The sequence below is a fragment of the Nipponia nippon genome, unplaced genomic scaffold, assembly GCF_047370975.1.
Source record: "Nipponia nippon isolate SJK-2023a ecotype South Korea unplaced genomic scaffold, ASM4737097v1 scaffold_4, whole genome shotgun sequence".
In the NCBI taxonomy this organism is placed as follows: Eukaryota; Metazoa; Chordata; class Aves; order Pelecaniformes; family Threskiornithidae; genus Nipponia; species Nipponia nippon.
Genome location: NW_028262358.1, coordinates 36005044 through 36021596, shown reverse-complemented (window position 1 = coordinate 36021596; position 16553 = coordinate 36005044). Strand labels below are relative to the sequence as shown.

Genomic DNA, 16553 nt, shown 5'->3' with positions numbered 1-16553 from the left:
TTGGCTACACCTGCAGTTCTGGAAGTCTATCAGATGGGCTTTTTTCCAGAGATGTTCGGTTTTATTTATGAAGATCCCAGTCAGAGGACTTTTTGCTTCCTTCTTGTTATGGTCTTTACAAAGAGTATCAGATAGATATGAATTAACTCGTGTGTATGCATGCATGTGTGTAGATACATATACATACAAATATAGACATACATATTTGTAACTTATTTCAGTTCAGACCTCTGCATGATGATATAGCTGATAAACTCTAAGAATGAGGGAGAAAATAATGCAAATATATTTAAAATAAGAGGCAAACTTCTGAATAGAGTTGCCTATTTTGAAGTATTTTCAGTTGTCAAATATCTATTTACATATCCACTGGGGAAGGAATGTGAAATGCAGTTTTAAATACAGAAAAAGTTGAGACAGTTTCCCAAATCTGAGTACATTGTATTAATAGGTCACTATTATTTGAAATGTGGCTTTTAAAAGAAGTAATTTTTGCTCATAATGCAAAAGGGTTAAAAATTTAATATAATTCTGCTACACAGAATTCAAACATGGAGCTCATCTAATTAAAATTTTGTTAGTATTTCACCGTGTATTCAACTTCAATATCATCACAGCTTGGATTGTGTCAGTGACTTAATTCTCACTTTGGGCACATGAATATGAAAAAAAAATCCTACGTCATGATAAACTACAGCTCCTCCTGAGCTGCTGTTAGCTTACCATGTGCATTCTTTAACTTGCTGTAGTTGGAATATTTAAAAAATAAAAATAAAAAAAAAAATTAGTCCAAACCATCTTCATTTTCTTCATTCAGAAATACAACCTGAAGTGTAGTCAAATACAGAAGTATGCTCACTATTATTCACAAACCAAGTTTTCTCCCTGGAAATGGCGAATCAAATTTTATAACTTTGCTTCTTAACCAAATCCATAAAGGAAATAAAGAAACATTCTTTCTTCTACACTCTTCTCCTGCTGAAAATTTTTTGTGAAGAGAAACCTAATATTAGATAGCTTACTATATGTGAATGTTTAAGGCTTTAGTATATTTCTGTATGTGTTTTTTATAAACCATTGCAGAGATTAACAGGTTGCATTGAACTATTGAAAGAAAATGTGGTTTTGATATTTTTCGTCTTCAATCTAGGTCATATCCTGCAGTCTCCCTCAGCAAACGTGCTTCCAACTCTGCCCTTCCATGTGTTGCGTAGTCTGTTCAGCACTACACCATTGACGACTGATGATGGAGTGCTGCTTAGGCGGATGGCACTGGAGATTGGGGCTATACATCTTATCCTTGCTTGTCTGTCTGCTCTAAGCCACCATGCACCAAGAGTGCCCAACTCTAGTCCCAACCAGGCAGAGGTAAGTTTAGCAACAGCATAATTGCCACTGAGAAGCAGTAAGAGTTTTAACTATAAAAATGAAAATAATCTCCATGCTTTCGTTATAGTCCTGCAGAGTTGGCATTGGAATGAAAAGCAAAAATAATTAGAAAGTACGTGATTAAGTAATTGCCCTTGCCTGTTGCAAATAAACATAGTAACTATGAAATTTAATCAACAAAGAAGGCTTGTCATGAGGCATTAAGGTGTAGTCAGTTTCTTTCGCAGGTCCTTCTTTTTCAGTGCATGAGAGGCATAATGCTCAATGGATGGTGGTTTTTTAATCCTCATTAGATAGCATGTCCTCATTACCTTATTTAGCATTCATCATCTAAACTCTACTGGCTGCAAATTATTTCCTCTTAAATGCTTCACAAACGTAAATGAGTTGTGCAAATTAATGAATTAATGCAGTGATGTTTTTATCCCCTTTTTACTTAGGGGGAAGTGAGGTCCAAAGACTAAAATTTTCCATAGCATTCAAGATCCCAAGTGAATCTCCAAAATTAAACTTTTTTGAAGTACTTACTGTGTTATACTACCCTCTATTCAGAACATGTATCCCCGTATTTTTTTAGGATTATGAGTTGCCATTTCTGCATAACGTACCAATTGTCTATAAAAGTGTTTAAAAAATATTAAAGTCTTGTCTTCTTGAGCATCTTTGTGGCAGATGCTTGCATGAAAAAGTTCCTGGTGGCTAAATAGATACAAAATATAGGACTGCCATATTTTAGCAGCTCTGATGAGGGGTTGAGCAAGCAAGAGATGAAGCTGTGCATGAGAATAATTCACTTTAAAGGCTAGTCAAATTTAAGGGGAAGCTGAGATATTCTGCTCCTAATGGGGTATCAGGCTGCTGACACATTAACGCCTTAGCATTACTGCACTTTTGGAGGGAAAGGGCAACCATTAATTCTTATCTCTGCTTCACTTCTACCATGACCCCTTAAACAGCTTGCTTTCTCATAATTCATATCTGTCAGGTGATAGATGGTAACTTGAAACTAGAGATCCATCAGGCCTGCGCCAAGGCTTGTATTTCTGGGGCCAGGCTTTCCCTTAAGTGCTTTAAGTCAGTGCTCATGACAGTCCTCTTGAGTGTTAAAGGCACAGCATGTTCATGAGTGATGTAATGAGTAATGTCTACATGAGAATAACCACACAACTATTTCATCACCAACATGCATTACATTCCCAGTGTAAAAGTTAAATGGTGATTCCAGACTACTGTCAGTATGGTACTTAATAGCTGATGACTTTTTTTACCATTGCAGTCTGCTCATATGGAATTTCTTTTCCTGCAAGTATAACCCTGAACAAAGTCACTGAAGATCTGAACAGAAAATTAAACTTTTCAGAGCCGTAAATCAAAGATTACAAATTAAAGTTGGGCACCCACTCATGTGACCTGGTTTCCAGTAAGGCTAATTGTCAGCGAGTAACTAATGAAAGTAGCAAGTGTTCATCGCTTTGGAAAATGAGGTCACTTGTTTAGTGTGCTAAATATATAATTAGGAAAACATCAGTTAAAAAATGCTTATCGGAGTTTTTTCTGCATCCTTTTTGCCAAAGATCTGGTAAACTTTCAAAATTAACAGAAGTACTTGAACAGTTTCATAAGGGCTAAGCAATATAATATTGGAGTTACGTTACACAGTGATGTAGACCATTGGAAAAAGCTGTACAAGCACCTTTGGAAAAATGCGCTCTCTCAGAGCATTTTAAGGACAAGGTATTTCCCCCCTGCTGTTATCTGGAAAGGAAATAGTGTGTGTTTCAGTGATCCAGAGATCATGTGTCAGAGCTATACATGCAACTTCTTGCCATTTTGGAACATTTATTTAAAATCAGCACATGCTTGATCATCTTAACATTTTGGTTGTGTACTTTTGATGGCATTTCTACTGCCATTCACTTCATCTACTTATGCTGTTAAACTTGACTAGGTGTTCAACAGTAATAGTTACAGACCTGTGATGTTTAGCAAGATACGGATTAAGTAGCATATTAATACCTTTATCATTTAAGCAGTGACAGTATCTTAAAAGAGAACAAAAATGCGCTTACAGAAGAATCACTTGCAACAATTTAATGCTGACCTGTACTGGAACTCCCTGTATGTGGCAGTCTTTCCTATCTAAAGCTTTGAATTCCTCTGAATCCCAATGATATCTTTATTAAGTTAATAAATTGGGATTACCTTCTTTTGCAGAACAAAGGCTTTCTAAAGAATTGGTTGATAAGATGAAAAAAGTGAAATCATTGTGGTTTGGTTTTGGTTTTTTTTTTTTTAACTTAGCCACAGGTGTCAAGTACACACAGCAGTGCATCAACAGAAGAACAGCAGTTGTACTGGGCTAAGGGTACGGGCTTTGGAACAGGCTCCACAGCTTCAGGATGGGATGTTGAACAAGCTTTGACTAAGCAAAGGCTAGAAGAAGAGCATGTGACCTGCCTTCTACAGGTGTGTAATAATGAAATTTTAATTAATGATAAGCACTTGAAACATTAGAACCTGGATAATAAAAATCGATCTTGTCTTTTTTCAGTCATATAGCACAGTAATTATGGTATTTGGGGAAAAAATTAATTTACAGCTGCCTGTCTACATGAAAAATGGTATAGATTATATTTTGAGTGAGACTCTCTTCAAACGTCAGTAGGTTGCTGCATAAAAAAGACCTGAGTGGGTAAGCCTGGGTGACAGTTCTGAATAGACAATGAACCAAGAAGCATTCCAGTGTATTTCCCTGGAGCTGTCATATACTTCTGTGGACATAACTGCATTCAGTCAAAAGTAAAGACTGTCCATTAAAGAAGGAGGATGTGGGAATAGGCATTTTGGTTTGTGTGTCAAATAATCCTACCTATTCATTTCTCACATATTTTTGCTCTGCTTTAAGAAAATGCTCATAGTTGTTACTGGTGTCCATGAATGTGTTATGTCAATATAACAAGATCGCACTCGGACATACTATAAAATCATGAGTATGTCAAGTAAATGACAATACTAAATCACTAATAAACATCCAGATCTTAGTAAAACTCTGATGCCTTCCAAAAGCCTCATGCTAAGGAGAAGAAAATCCTGCATAATGAGGCTTTTCAGTCCATTGTGAAATGCAACCAACCCCTGTTATCTTAGGTCAGCGTAGGGAAAATGAGATTCTATCTAGTCATCAAAAAATTCATTCGCAGCACTGTCAACTTAAATGCGTTAGCTAACCTCACTGCTGGCCTAGAGCACAAAGGAGATGAAATTCTGAAAATGCCCATGCCCTGACTGATGAAGATATCATTTTGATGTAATCAGTTATTCCAGTCACTGTAGATTACAAGGCACAAGTATCACGTCCCTTGCAAAAGCAAAACCAAATAAAATCCAAAACAATTTTCCTAAGCAAGAAAGAGGAAAATCACCTGAATTACTCTTGGCGAAGCTTCTAGGCAGTATTCTGTATTATGCCGTGCAGAGGTTTAGCTATAACTGTCATAAGTCATGAGGTAAGGAGGCATTTGCTTTGGGCAGTCAGCAATTGTGTAAAGAAGTAGAAAAACGTTCAGCATTTTGCTGAAGATGTCAGTCAGTTGTACATCAGACTTTGCCTGGTCCCTTCTCTAGAAAGGTTGTTCAGAAAAATTCTGTTGTATGGAGTGCCGATAAGATGCTGTAGCAAAATGCCGTGGGTAATGTGGTTAGAGCAAAGAGGGAAAATGAAAGAAAGGAGAAGAGGCTAAAAAGGTGAATAGAACCCCTGAGACTTCAAATAATACAGCCTTTCAGGACCTGAAGTTACTTCATTTGAGAGTACAACTGCACAAATCAGACCCATGGAACTGCATTAGGTTGCACGTCTACAACACACGGTCAGGGCCTGTGAGCCCAGCAAGAACTACCCTTGGGACGAGCGCGTGTGCAGTCGTGAGGCGACTCCCCCCCCATCACTGAGGGGAAGGCTGCTCTTTGTTTGCTGAAGCAAGAGCCGTGCTCACAAGCGGTCGTTCCAAGTAACTGTCATGCCCACCATAAGTTGTTGTTTCATCTGTAAACCCTGAAGTCCCATCCAAAAGGAAGTTATAAGTGTTTTTAAAACATTTGCAGTTTAAAAAAAAAAAAAAAATCTTTTGTTGCTAGTGGGTGTTCTGAAGTGAATGGGACTGATCAGCTGCGTGTCTCAGTGGTGCGAGCTGGCAAACTCCTCCTTTGAGTAACTCCAGCAGTTTTGTCAAAGTTCATGTTAACTGATCTCTTAAAGTCATTCAGAATTATAATAGCTACTTAATTTTAGCATTAGCCAAAGTTGGAATCACAATCTAATAGCTGTATGGAATTTGTTCTGAGAGATCTTTGGGACTGCTGAAATAAATACCAGTACTGAATTAGCAAAATAGCTAGTGTCTTCCTTAAGGAAGGAGAGTCAAAGTTCTTTTGCTTACAATAAATCACATTTCAGTAAATATTTTTGTGTATTTCAGGTTCTTGCCAGTTACATAAATCCTGCAGGGAGTACCTCAAATGGAGAGACCCAAACTAGCCATGAGGGGAGAGGACAAAACAGCAGTGCTCTTCCATCCGTTCTCCTAGAGCTGCTCAGTCAATCTTGCCTCATCCCAGCAATGTCATCATACCTCCGCAACGATTCAGGTAGTGTGCCGTTGTCTCCTTCTAAATCAAAGTTGGCTTACTTCTGTCAAATAAGTTTTTATACAATCAATAGGTAGTTCTGGCTAGTTTCAGTGCGTTTGCCGATTTAGAATTGTACTAATGGCACATTCACGCAAGCCTTAGAAAACAAAATGGTAGTGTTTGTTGAAATACTCATTTGTTATACGAGTTTAGACTTTGTTGTTTTAATGTCTTTTTTAAATTTGAAGTTTAATTCTTAAACCGTTGACATTAACAGGAAAATAGTATTTCCATCTGAAAAGTTTATATTTTAGTTCTTCTGTAGAAGGTACATGGAGAGAGAGAGTACTTTATACAAGACCATGAATCTTAGTGTGAAGAAAAATGTTAATTTTGTGAGAAATTTCAGCAGGTATATGCATGAAGTTGGTAAACATTGCACATACTAGCGCAATTCTCTTTTACTTTGATCAGAGCTTTTTCTGCTTTATTTAGGAAATATAAAAATAAGCCTCATATCAAAACTGCAAAATATTTCAAATATATGGGAACAATGAAATTGCTGGGTGTTTTTTTTTTTAAAAGGAAAAAACAAATTAGTTATATGTTGTCATCTACTCATAATTTCTACTCATAATTTTAAAACAAAGGCATTTTGATAGTTTCATCCAGTATGTTGTACCTTGCTGTGAAAACCACTTCAGTTGCACAAGGTAGCGTCAAGCAGTATGAGTTCAGCGAATGCCTGTGTGGAACTAATGGCAAAACCGGCAGACTGGGTTTGTGATTTATGTTCAGTCTCCCTAGATAACAGGCTTTAGTATGAAGATATTGATAAGCATTTTTTCTTCAGATAACTGTCAGCCTGAAGTTTTTAAACACTGCTGTAGCCTTAGGTTGAGTTTTTGTTTAGTTGCTTTGTAAGGATGGATTTAATCCCTAAGTAGCAGGAGTTGTTCCAAATCTCAGTAATTTGAGTTTTGGACCCTTATTTTGCTTGCCCTATTTTTGGAGTAACTGCTAAATGTCTTGTCTCATTACTGCTCTTCTTTTGAATGCCAGTTGTATGGTGTGGTGATGTGAATTTCTTGAAACAATGTCATAGCTTCGTGTTGAATTACACAGTATATTTTATCTCCGGGGTAAAAGAGAAATCATGTGTGTCTTAAGTATTTACAAAGCTACATAGGACTAAAACAAGACGACGACTCTTTTGGTCTGTGGTAACTAGGGCATTACATAATCTTGCATGATGGAATGGAAGTCATTCAAAAAGTCCGCTGGGGCCTTATAGTAAAAATAAAAATATGAAGGTGTTTTACTTGCCAGTCCACAGTTTGACACCTCTTCCTCATTTTGCAATTAATTTGTTCGTTCTATTTTGCACATATTACAGCGAGGAAAACAAACTCTCTAGCTTATTCACCAGGCTCATTATTGCAAATGAAAATCTAATGTAAAACAATAAAGTAAATGATAAAGTAAAAAAATAAAGTAATGTTTCTAACAGATACTCATAAATTCTTCTTTGTTGAGGTAGAAAGGAAAAGTCACTGAAAGGCCTGGCAAAAATGCTATCTAAAGGATGAAGGTGTTGGTTCTGAGTTATAGATGAGTCGCAGCTGTTGAAATTGCTTTTTGCTGTTTTCAGTAGAAAAACGTATCTGTCTATATAAGTCACCTTTAACTGGGGAAGAACAGTCAGATACTGATAGAAGAGATGAGATATGTGGCTGGTGGAGAGAAGTTCAGACTAGTTTGGCTTTCAGGGTCCATTTGTTTTCCCAAAGTACAAAGCAAAGGCAAAGTTTCAGTGGCAAATGTTCATTTTAGGTATGTTTTCCAATGCTGGACTACTGTTATTTGTGGTTGGCAGGGGATGTTCATATGTTGTGCTTGTGAAATAAAAATTAGTAAAGAGTGAACAAAGCAGATTGTTCCTGCTTTTTCGTAAATGGATCTGTAGCTCTTAATGTAGCAGCGTTGTTGTGCATAATACGTTGATCCAAGCAATAGTCTTGAATGCTTCCTCCTCTATTTGTTCAAAATTCTATACGTAAAACTATATTTAACCATGTTGTTCTGGTTTAAAAAAATAAGCTTTGCAGGTGTATATCAGGCAAGCTTGTCTTTGAAAATGTAGTAGGATATCAGTATGAGGGGGAAATGTGCAAAAAGGCATGACTTCTGGAAAGAACCTCTTCTCTTCATGAATATTTGAGTCAGATGCATTTAGTTTGAAAGGAGTCCCTGAAAATAGTTTGTCTTAGTGATAGCCAGGCATAATTCCAATGCAGTAATTACTCTTCAGTTCAAAAGCAGACAGATAATTCTCACATTAATGAGTCTGGGTTGCAGGTGATGCTGGGGCTCTCGGTGTCACTAACAGAGTGTCAGGAGACATAGCTGACGGAAAGCCTGGCTGTTGCAAGAGAGACAGGCTGAGAAGTTCTGGTGCTATGTTAAGCTCTGGTACAATGCTCATAAGACTGAAAAATTCTCTTCTCCAGTAGGGCTGAATGCCTGCTGAGGGGGAGCAGGAAAGGGAACAGCGTTATTAGTAACGCTCGTCTACATGGTCTTTAGTTTTCAAACCAGTGTACCTTCTGCTATCAAAATGTACTTTCATGTGGAAGAAGCAGGTAACTGTATTCTTTCTGTAACATGCTGGACTGAGAAATTAGGACACTGCATACAGAATTCTCATAGAGTGTTCCTGGGTTCTGGCACCCCAGCAGGTACAAGTTGTGCCCAGCACAATGCTGACAGAAAATAGCAATTTTCAGCAACTCTAACTTTCTCAGACTTGAATGGATGCTAGTTAAAGGTTACCCTTATGCTAGAGGTATTCCTCTACTAGATTTTTGGGTTTGCTGTAAATGGTTGCAATAACAGTGATCTTCACATATTACATATCTGCCATACGCATAAAATTATGTGGGAAAAATTTTCTATAAAGAAATATAATAGGCAATGAAGCTGGTGGGTGTGCCCTTTCCCTTTATTGCACAGTAGGCTGATACCACTATGGTGATACAAGATAGTAAGTATTTTGGTATGGATGAGAATTTTGTATTTGGTTTAAACATGTTCAGTTAGCTACAGGTATGATACATCCTGCTTGCAAAGTTGTTCTGGCAAAATTCTTGAACAGTTCCAGTGTCAGAATGTAAAATTGGTCTTTGGCACAGTTAGAAATTTATCTAGGTTTTTTGTTGCTTAAATATGTTCTGCCATCCCTGCTCAATTTGCCCAAAACATACATGGACTAGGTTTTTATCTAGATTGTTCTAGATAAAAGGAATATTGATCAGATAAGGAGTGCTCACATATCATTTAATCACCTTGAAGCAGATCTTTACAAACCAGATTGCTCTGACACATTCTGCAGCTTCATCTGCATCAGAGCAAGGTGATTGTGAAGTCCTTGAAAATTGTGAACTGACTACTTTCATTAATTTCCATAATTGCTTTTTTCTTGTAGAGAAAGAAGGTTTATCTATCTATGAAGGACTTTCCTTATTATGCAAGATAGATCATAGCTCTAGTCCCAAGGAGCAATAACTGCTGTAATCCTCACCCTGTTTCTTGATCATTTTTCCTGTGTTTGTTTTGTATCTTGTTGTGCATTACTGTGGCTTTTATTATCTTTCATTTTATAAATGAAAAAAGTTTCTTTGTAACATGATGAGATTTTTTATATATATATATATATTTGTGTTTATTCCTAAGTACTTAATTCACATTTACATTGGTAAAATTCATGTCATTTTTAACTTCCGTATCATGGAGCATCTAGCGTGTATTAATTGCTGAGCATTTATGCACATTTCACACCAAAATCTGTCATGTAAAACCTTGTCACTGTTGTCTTGTATACAGCACATTTCATTTGAAAGAATTGTTGCTGTAGAAACTCTTTCAAATATGTGAACGTTTCTCTCCTTGAACAAAATGCACAACAATAGAAGTCGTGCCGTGCAACAAGAGGTTCCCAGCAAACGTGTGACCATTGGGTTCTAACAAGAGTACAAGGCTATCTTGAAGGTCTAGATTTTGCTGATAAAAGTGAGAGTTACTTGACGGATGGACCTAGGTTTATGAAGACTAATATGAGCTAGTATTTACAAGTGGGAGAGAAGAAGGCGGTAGTAATAGTAGTCTGTGTAGCTAACAAGGTTTATAGAGACAAGGCAGTGGAAGGGAATAATGAAATAAAAGGAAAATTAAGTGGCTTTTAGGACGGACAGGGACTGTATATTTTGTTACAGAGTTGGACCGTAAGTGCTTCTAATGCACCTGTCATAGTTTACCAAGTACTGTCACACCCTGGACTTGTGGATTCATTAACAGTTGTGCTGCTTCATCCCACTGCCAAATACCTCATTGTGAACTTTATTTAGTAAGTACTATGGGCAAATCTGTTGAAGGTGAATGTACTGAATTCTTTTTTTCTGCCTCTTTTGATATACCTTTTTTAGGTGAGTCCATTAAAATCATACTTTTCAGGCCTTGCCTCCTTACCTCATAGCTTGAACTACACTAGATTGCCTGCTGCAGTTAGAGTATTTCTTTTCTATTAATCATACTTATTCTCAAGGTATTATATGGTGTTGCTTTTAGCTTTTGCAAAGTAGTCCAGTTCCACTGGACTGAGTAGGCTGAGAACTTTAGGAAGCTTCTGTTCCCTTATGGGTCTCCGAAGTTGCTACACTGAGCTCATTCAGCTAAGAGTACTACATTTTTATTCATCCATTGCTGAAGGTGTGAAGGTACTACTGCAGTGTAAATGTTGAATCATCATGAAATTCTGCTTTTCCCTAGACTATTGACTTTGTACTGTGTCTAACAAGAGGTAGTTGCTGTTAAGATATTTTTTGTTGTTGAGATTCTTATGCATGTATTAGATTAAACATATAAGCACCGGAGCTGTATGTTGGAGCTCATTTAACAGAAGTTAGACCTAGATCTGCATGAGTATAGAGCGCAAGTATTACCTGTTAGGAGAGGACATCAGACTTCTGTTTTAAAACAAAGTATAACTTGTATGCCGGGGCAATCTCTAATGATAATATTACTCTGTGACTTCCTTCAAAGGGTCAAAGCCTTTTGCTATAAGCGAAAATAGAAGTACAATGGCAGTTTAGATAGACAGTATATATAATTACCAAAATTAAAAATTCCACTAGTTTTCATTAATGTTAATGAACTCATTCATTGGTAAAAGAATGATACTGAACATTTGCCACATTTGGTTATAACTTTTGGATTGCTTTTTGTCTGTTTTGCTGTTGAGGTGTTTACAAGAAAAGGTGCAGTATCTCACTCCAGTGCTGGAGTACTAATTGAGTCACAATTTCGAGAACAGAGCTATGCACTGAAATGACATGCAATAAAACTGTTTATTTATTTCACAGAACTGGCAAGTTTTAAGTAACTTTAGGATCAAAATAAACAGCAGTAATCTCTACCTGAATTTCATATTTCTGTTCAGTTTTCCGGTTCTTGTAGCCTCTCATTTTAAGACCCAACTCAAATATTCTTGTATTATGAGATTAATGCAATAATATCCATAAGCATGTAGCTATAAGAAGTACATTGGAAAATTTAATAATGTATTGACTCTATTCTATGGTCTTAAATAAACACGAAAAACCTGCATAATTTCTCTAGAATGTAGCTTAGTTTTACAGAATCCTTTGGTGCTTCATATACTGAAAATGAGTATACAATACTAGAGTTTCGCCGTACACTATGGATAGTGAATAAATTGTCTTGTCTGCACATGTTTCCTTCCAGTGCAGCCTCAGCTCTGTTTATCATTTCTTCTGGATGAGCCAGTATCGACTCAGAGTGGCAAAACCAGAATATACCATCTTCCACCTCATCCATCCATAAATCAGTGTGTTACAGCATAGTTTCTGCAACTGACTGAAATATCATTGCCAAATTCATTCTGTTCTAGATCCCTGGCCTTATTTTATGCATGTGCTTGTTTTGAAGTGACTTCCAAAGGCTCATTTGGTTTAGCAGTTATGAAGTTCTGTACAGTAATAAGCTATCACCTATACAAGAAGCGTATTTCTTTGCTTGTCATTTTATAGACGGACTGGATGTAGCTTTGCAGCCTAGGAGAAAGAGCTGAGCTGATTTTCAGAAATGCAGCTCCTCCATTGTTCCTCTGTGGCACATGTAATACTGAGAACGGTATTTATTACAATCAGTGTCTCCTTTTTTTTTTTCCCCGTGTTGTTTTTCTACTGTGTTTTTAATCCTAAACTCTCAAAAGTAGCTTTTCTATTAAAAGATATATGTGAGATATATTCATGTATGTAAAGGGTTCTATGATCTCGGACTGTCTGCAGCTTTGGATCTAATTCAAAGACATACGTAGGTTTAATTTAAAATGTGGAAGTAGTTTAATCAATTTCAGTAGTCTTAACTGCATGTTTCATGAAGTATGCATAAGGGTTGCAATTCTGGGCCTCAGTCATTAATGGCACAAAAAGGGAAAATGTCTTCAGGACCTGGTCCGGAAGCAGAGAGTACACCCTTCTGGGCAAAGATACTAAACCTGTTTTCCATGCAATACCATGAATCCTTGTGTGCTATGTTTTATTTTACTTGAAAATAAGCATCAGGATGAAAACATGAAAGTTGTATTTGACTTGTGTTGAACACATTCTAAAAATGGTGATATAGAAAATGTAACTTAAGATTTTTTTTTCATTTGTAGAATATGTATTAGTGTGTCATTATAATTATTAATATTTCTTAAAAGAAGTACTGAAACTATTCTTTATTTTTTCACACCACTTTAAAGGATTTTTAATTAGAAAAGCACATCGTCAGTATAGCATGATGATTTCAAATACAGATTCAGTAAAAGCAAGAAAATCTAACCTTTTTCAGCTTTCCACAAGACTAACAAAAATGCTGCAGAATATAGCCAACAGTTAAAACTTTATTTATAATATTACAATTTTTGGTATAACAGTGTTCTCGTTTTGCACACTTATACATTAGTGTAAGTTATAAGCCTAAATTATGGTGATCTAAATATAAAACCCTTTTGTCTGTTTTCTGGTCTCAGCTATGAAGAGACATATTGCACAAAACCGTAGAAAGCATCATGGGGCTTGCTTATATGTATTTATATATTTAATTAATCTCTTTCTATGTTCTGATTGTTTTCAGTGTTTGCTTACATTTCTTGTGTCTTGCATGTTTGCTGGCAATAAAACAGTGCCATCTCTGTTTCTGCTATTTGGATTTCATCTGTTATCAATGAGAAGCTGAATATTGTCTGCCTTCATTTACGTAATTTAGCACCCTAGCTGGGCTCGCAGATACATTTAGCAGTCATTGATGCAGCGCCCTTAGCCAGACACTTTGCTCTGGAATGTTTTTGATAATCTTTTCAGACAGTGGTTTCTTTTTTTTTGCTTTAAATTTAGAAATCATTCTTACCATCGCTGGTCTTTGCACTGTGTGCTGTGCAATTGATGTTCAAAAATGTCGTCAAAGTGTAGTGTAGATGTACACAAAAACAATAACAAATAAATTGAGTACAGTTCCAATAATCCCAAGCAGTGCTAGAATAGACTCTTCTTTTTCCTCTTTCTCCTCTTGCCTTTTTACATCTTCCAGTGTTGTGATGGCAGAGGTCCCCATTTTTCCTGCAAATACCTTCACCAGTATTCTGGCAGCTAGCTAGAAGAAAGAGAGCAAATGGTAAATCCGGTCTGACAAACATGCAAGCTTTGATCTTTTTAAAAACAATTCTGTACTTCCTTACACAGTATTTCTTAATGCTATATTTATTGAGTTGTATTCATCTTTTGTTTTCTTTTTGTATGAACATGTCCATGTTAAAAGTAATTGTTCTGTAGATACAGATTTGGTAGAAGGAGTGAAAAATAGCTTGGTGCTTCAAGCCAATTAACATGCTTTATTATAAAAAAAACCTAAAATTTGTCTTTAGCCAGCTAATTTGTTTCCTTATGAAACATCAAATTGATGAAAGCAGGTATGTGAGCATTGTCAAATACTCTGAAATGCCTCGGGAGATTATGTGAGTTTTCAGCTGTTGTTAAATATTTAACTGTCACAGTACAAAAACAGTTGAAAATATTCATGTCTGCTGTTTTTGAACGTGGAAAATATGCCTCCTTAATACAGTATCGCAGTCTCTTTTGACCAGTGAGCCCTAAGTAGGCAAGATCTTTCAGATCTTTCAGCCCTAAGTAGGTGAGATCTTATCCTTTTACTTGCTTAATAGATCAGCTTTTTGGACATCCATGCAACAGTAAATATTTAAAAGAAAATGTCTGTCTCTTCAAATATAAAGGTTGTTGTTATTACTGTATATGCCAAAGGACAGTAGTACTTTTATAGTAACAAAATTTATGCAATATAAGGACTTGAGATAGATATTTACAGATGCGTGTATGATTTATTACCTTTTTTATTGCAAAAGTGAGGTTGACAGGTTGTCTCTATTACTTAGGTGATCTTGTACTCTTAATTTACAGTCAAATATCCTCTAGAAACATATTCCCAAATTATGCTCATTGGTGGCTGAGATGTTGATATTATACGTAATCTGCTGTGCTGTTTTAGCCTTATTGATCAGAAATTTCGAACCTTAAACCAAAATTTGACTGGGTTTTCTACTAGTTCAGATAACCCCAATTTACTGAAAATTTGCAGTCACATTGTATAGTGCAATAGCATTTTTCTCTCCTGGCAAACATCTTTAATCATTGGAGATAAATGTATTTCTGCTGTGAGTCTAATTAAAGCCATCAGCTCAGAGCATATCTCACAGAAAGGTAAAAAAATATGATGTTTCTTACCCTACATTGCATCAGGAATAAAATGTCATCAGACATGCTTCTTACTCGTCGATTCAGTGGCAAACGAGGCTTTTATCTTCATGAAGGGGCTGCTCTCCTCACTCAGACAGACTAGATAGGAGCATGAACAGTTCCTTGATGAAGAAGTTTATCGGTGAGGATAATAATGTTACAGAATCTTCCAAATGACTGGCCTTCTCTCTCAGTAATCCACTAAAGCAAGTGTAGTCGAAAAACAGTAAAACCCTTTCTGGTAATGATCCTCACTGTTGACTAATTCTCATTAAAACTGAGGATTTTTTTTCCTTAGATGATGCAGAGCAACGAAATGCATGCTGTTCGGTTCTGCCTTTAAAAAAAAAAAAGAAAAAGAAAAAAAAGAACAGCTCCTGGTTTTATTCAGTTACACTTAGTTATTTATTAGGACTTCAGAAAAACCCAGCCTTTGATTTAATCTTTGTGGCAGCCGTCTGAAGAGGCTTTCTCACGTTGACATGCTGTAATTCCAAATGCAGCGAACTACGCGCAGTCACACTATGTAATTTTAGTCCAGCCTGAAAAAGGATGAAAAGAAGTCTGCTTTACCGGCAATAGTGTGAACGCTGTCACACACCTGCATTCAGAGCCTCTGGAAAGAATTCCAAGGTATTCTTCGGAGCATTGCATAACTTAGCCAGGCAAATCTGAAGAGAGGAATGACAGTGGCTTTAGTTGCACACTGTGGTGAGCTGTGACATTGATTAAACATGCACTTGGCACTTGCTGAATAAAGAAGGAGCTACGAGCCACCCTTGCAGACAGGGAGTTGCATAACAATGTGCGATGGCTCTGCTGTTTCATTGTCAGGCCCGGCACATTTTAATCCTGTACCAACGGAGAAAGTGTGCGGTGTAAAGAGGAGTAGAGTTAACTGTGCTTTGGGGTTTTCTGAGGAAGTGCTGCATGACGAATGGTGACATTAAGGCATTCAAGCTGAAACAGTGTTTCTGCCTTTTGTCTTTTTATGCTTTGTTTGACAGGCAATTGTTTCTGTGGGAAATACTACTTCCAACGCTTTTCCTCTTTTTATTTGCCACCCAAAGAATGCAGGTTCGTGTGTAATTAATGAAAAAACAGACTTAAAGAAAAATATTCCTGTTCTGATTTCATAGCAAGCAGTAACTCAGTTTTTTCCTAGGTAAATCAGAGAGGTATTTTTTGCCTGCCCTGTTGGAAAGGGGGGGAGGGGGGCACTGCAAAGTCTTCTCTTCTTCCCAGTCTCCTCAGATAAAAAGCCACAATTTCAATAACCTCTGCAAGTAGCTGTGTTTCAAATAATTTTATTCAGTCGCTTTGTTCTATGAAGGCTACCAATGCAATGTGTTTTCGTTGGTATACCGTAGCTCCTTGATATGAAGGCAACTATATTTTTACATATATTGGAAAACTTATTTTAGAAAAAATACTTGCAATATCAAGCAATTCAGAATTCAAATGTACAAAAAGCTTATGCATATGAAAAATCAAAAGATAATTAATTACATTGAATTCAAACAGTAGGAATGTAACCAGAAACCTTGATCTCTTTCCAGAACAGCATATTTTAGAAATTACAAGACATTGTTTGAAATTCAGTTTTCAATACTCTCTTTGTGAGAAAGCAAAAGAGGGTAAAATCATTGCTTTAAACGCTTCCAT

General features: G+C 36.6%; 1 protein-coding gene and 1 long non-coding RNA gene across 8 annotated transcripts in view; one reads left to right on the top strand and one right to left on the bottom strand.

Annotated features, from left to right (window-relative positions):
* Nucleotides 1-16553, top strand: part of BIRC6 (baculoviral IAP repeat containing 6) — a 188946-nt gene that overhangs the window by 128118 nt on the left and 44275 nt on the right. For 5 of the 7 annotated variants that reach the window (XM_087777214.1, XM_087777212.1, XM_087777211.1 and 2 more), the window contains 3 exons: nt 1151-1368; nt 3691-3855; nt 5868-6036. In XM_087777214.1, the coding sequence (XP_087633340.1) occupies nt 1151-1368; nt 3691-3855; nt 5868-6036 (552 nt within the window). Of the gene's footprint in view, nt 1-1150; nt 1369-3690; nt 3856-5867; nt 6037-10289; nt 10469-12122; nt 12746-16553 lie in introns of those variants that run through there. The other 2 variants (XM_087777216.1, XM_087777217.1) reach the window with 2 other exon arrangements.
* LOC104018676 (uncharacterized) lies at nt 12963-15707 on the bottom strand. Its single transcript, XR_683142.2, has 2 exons — nt 14877-15707; nt 12963-13731 (listed from the first exon to the last, which is right to left on the bottom strand). It is a non-coding gene; the product is annotated as an uncharacterized LOC104018676 (long non-coding RNA).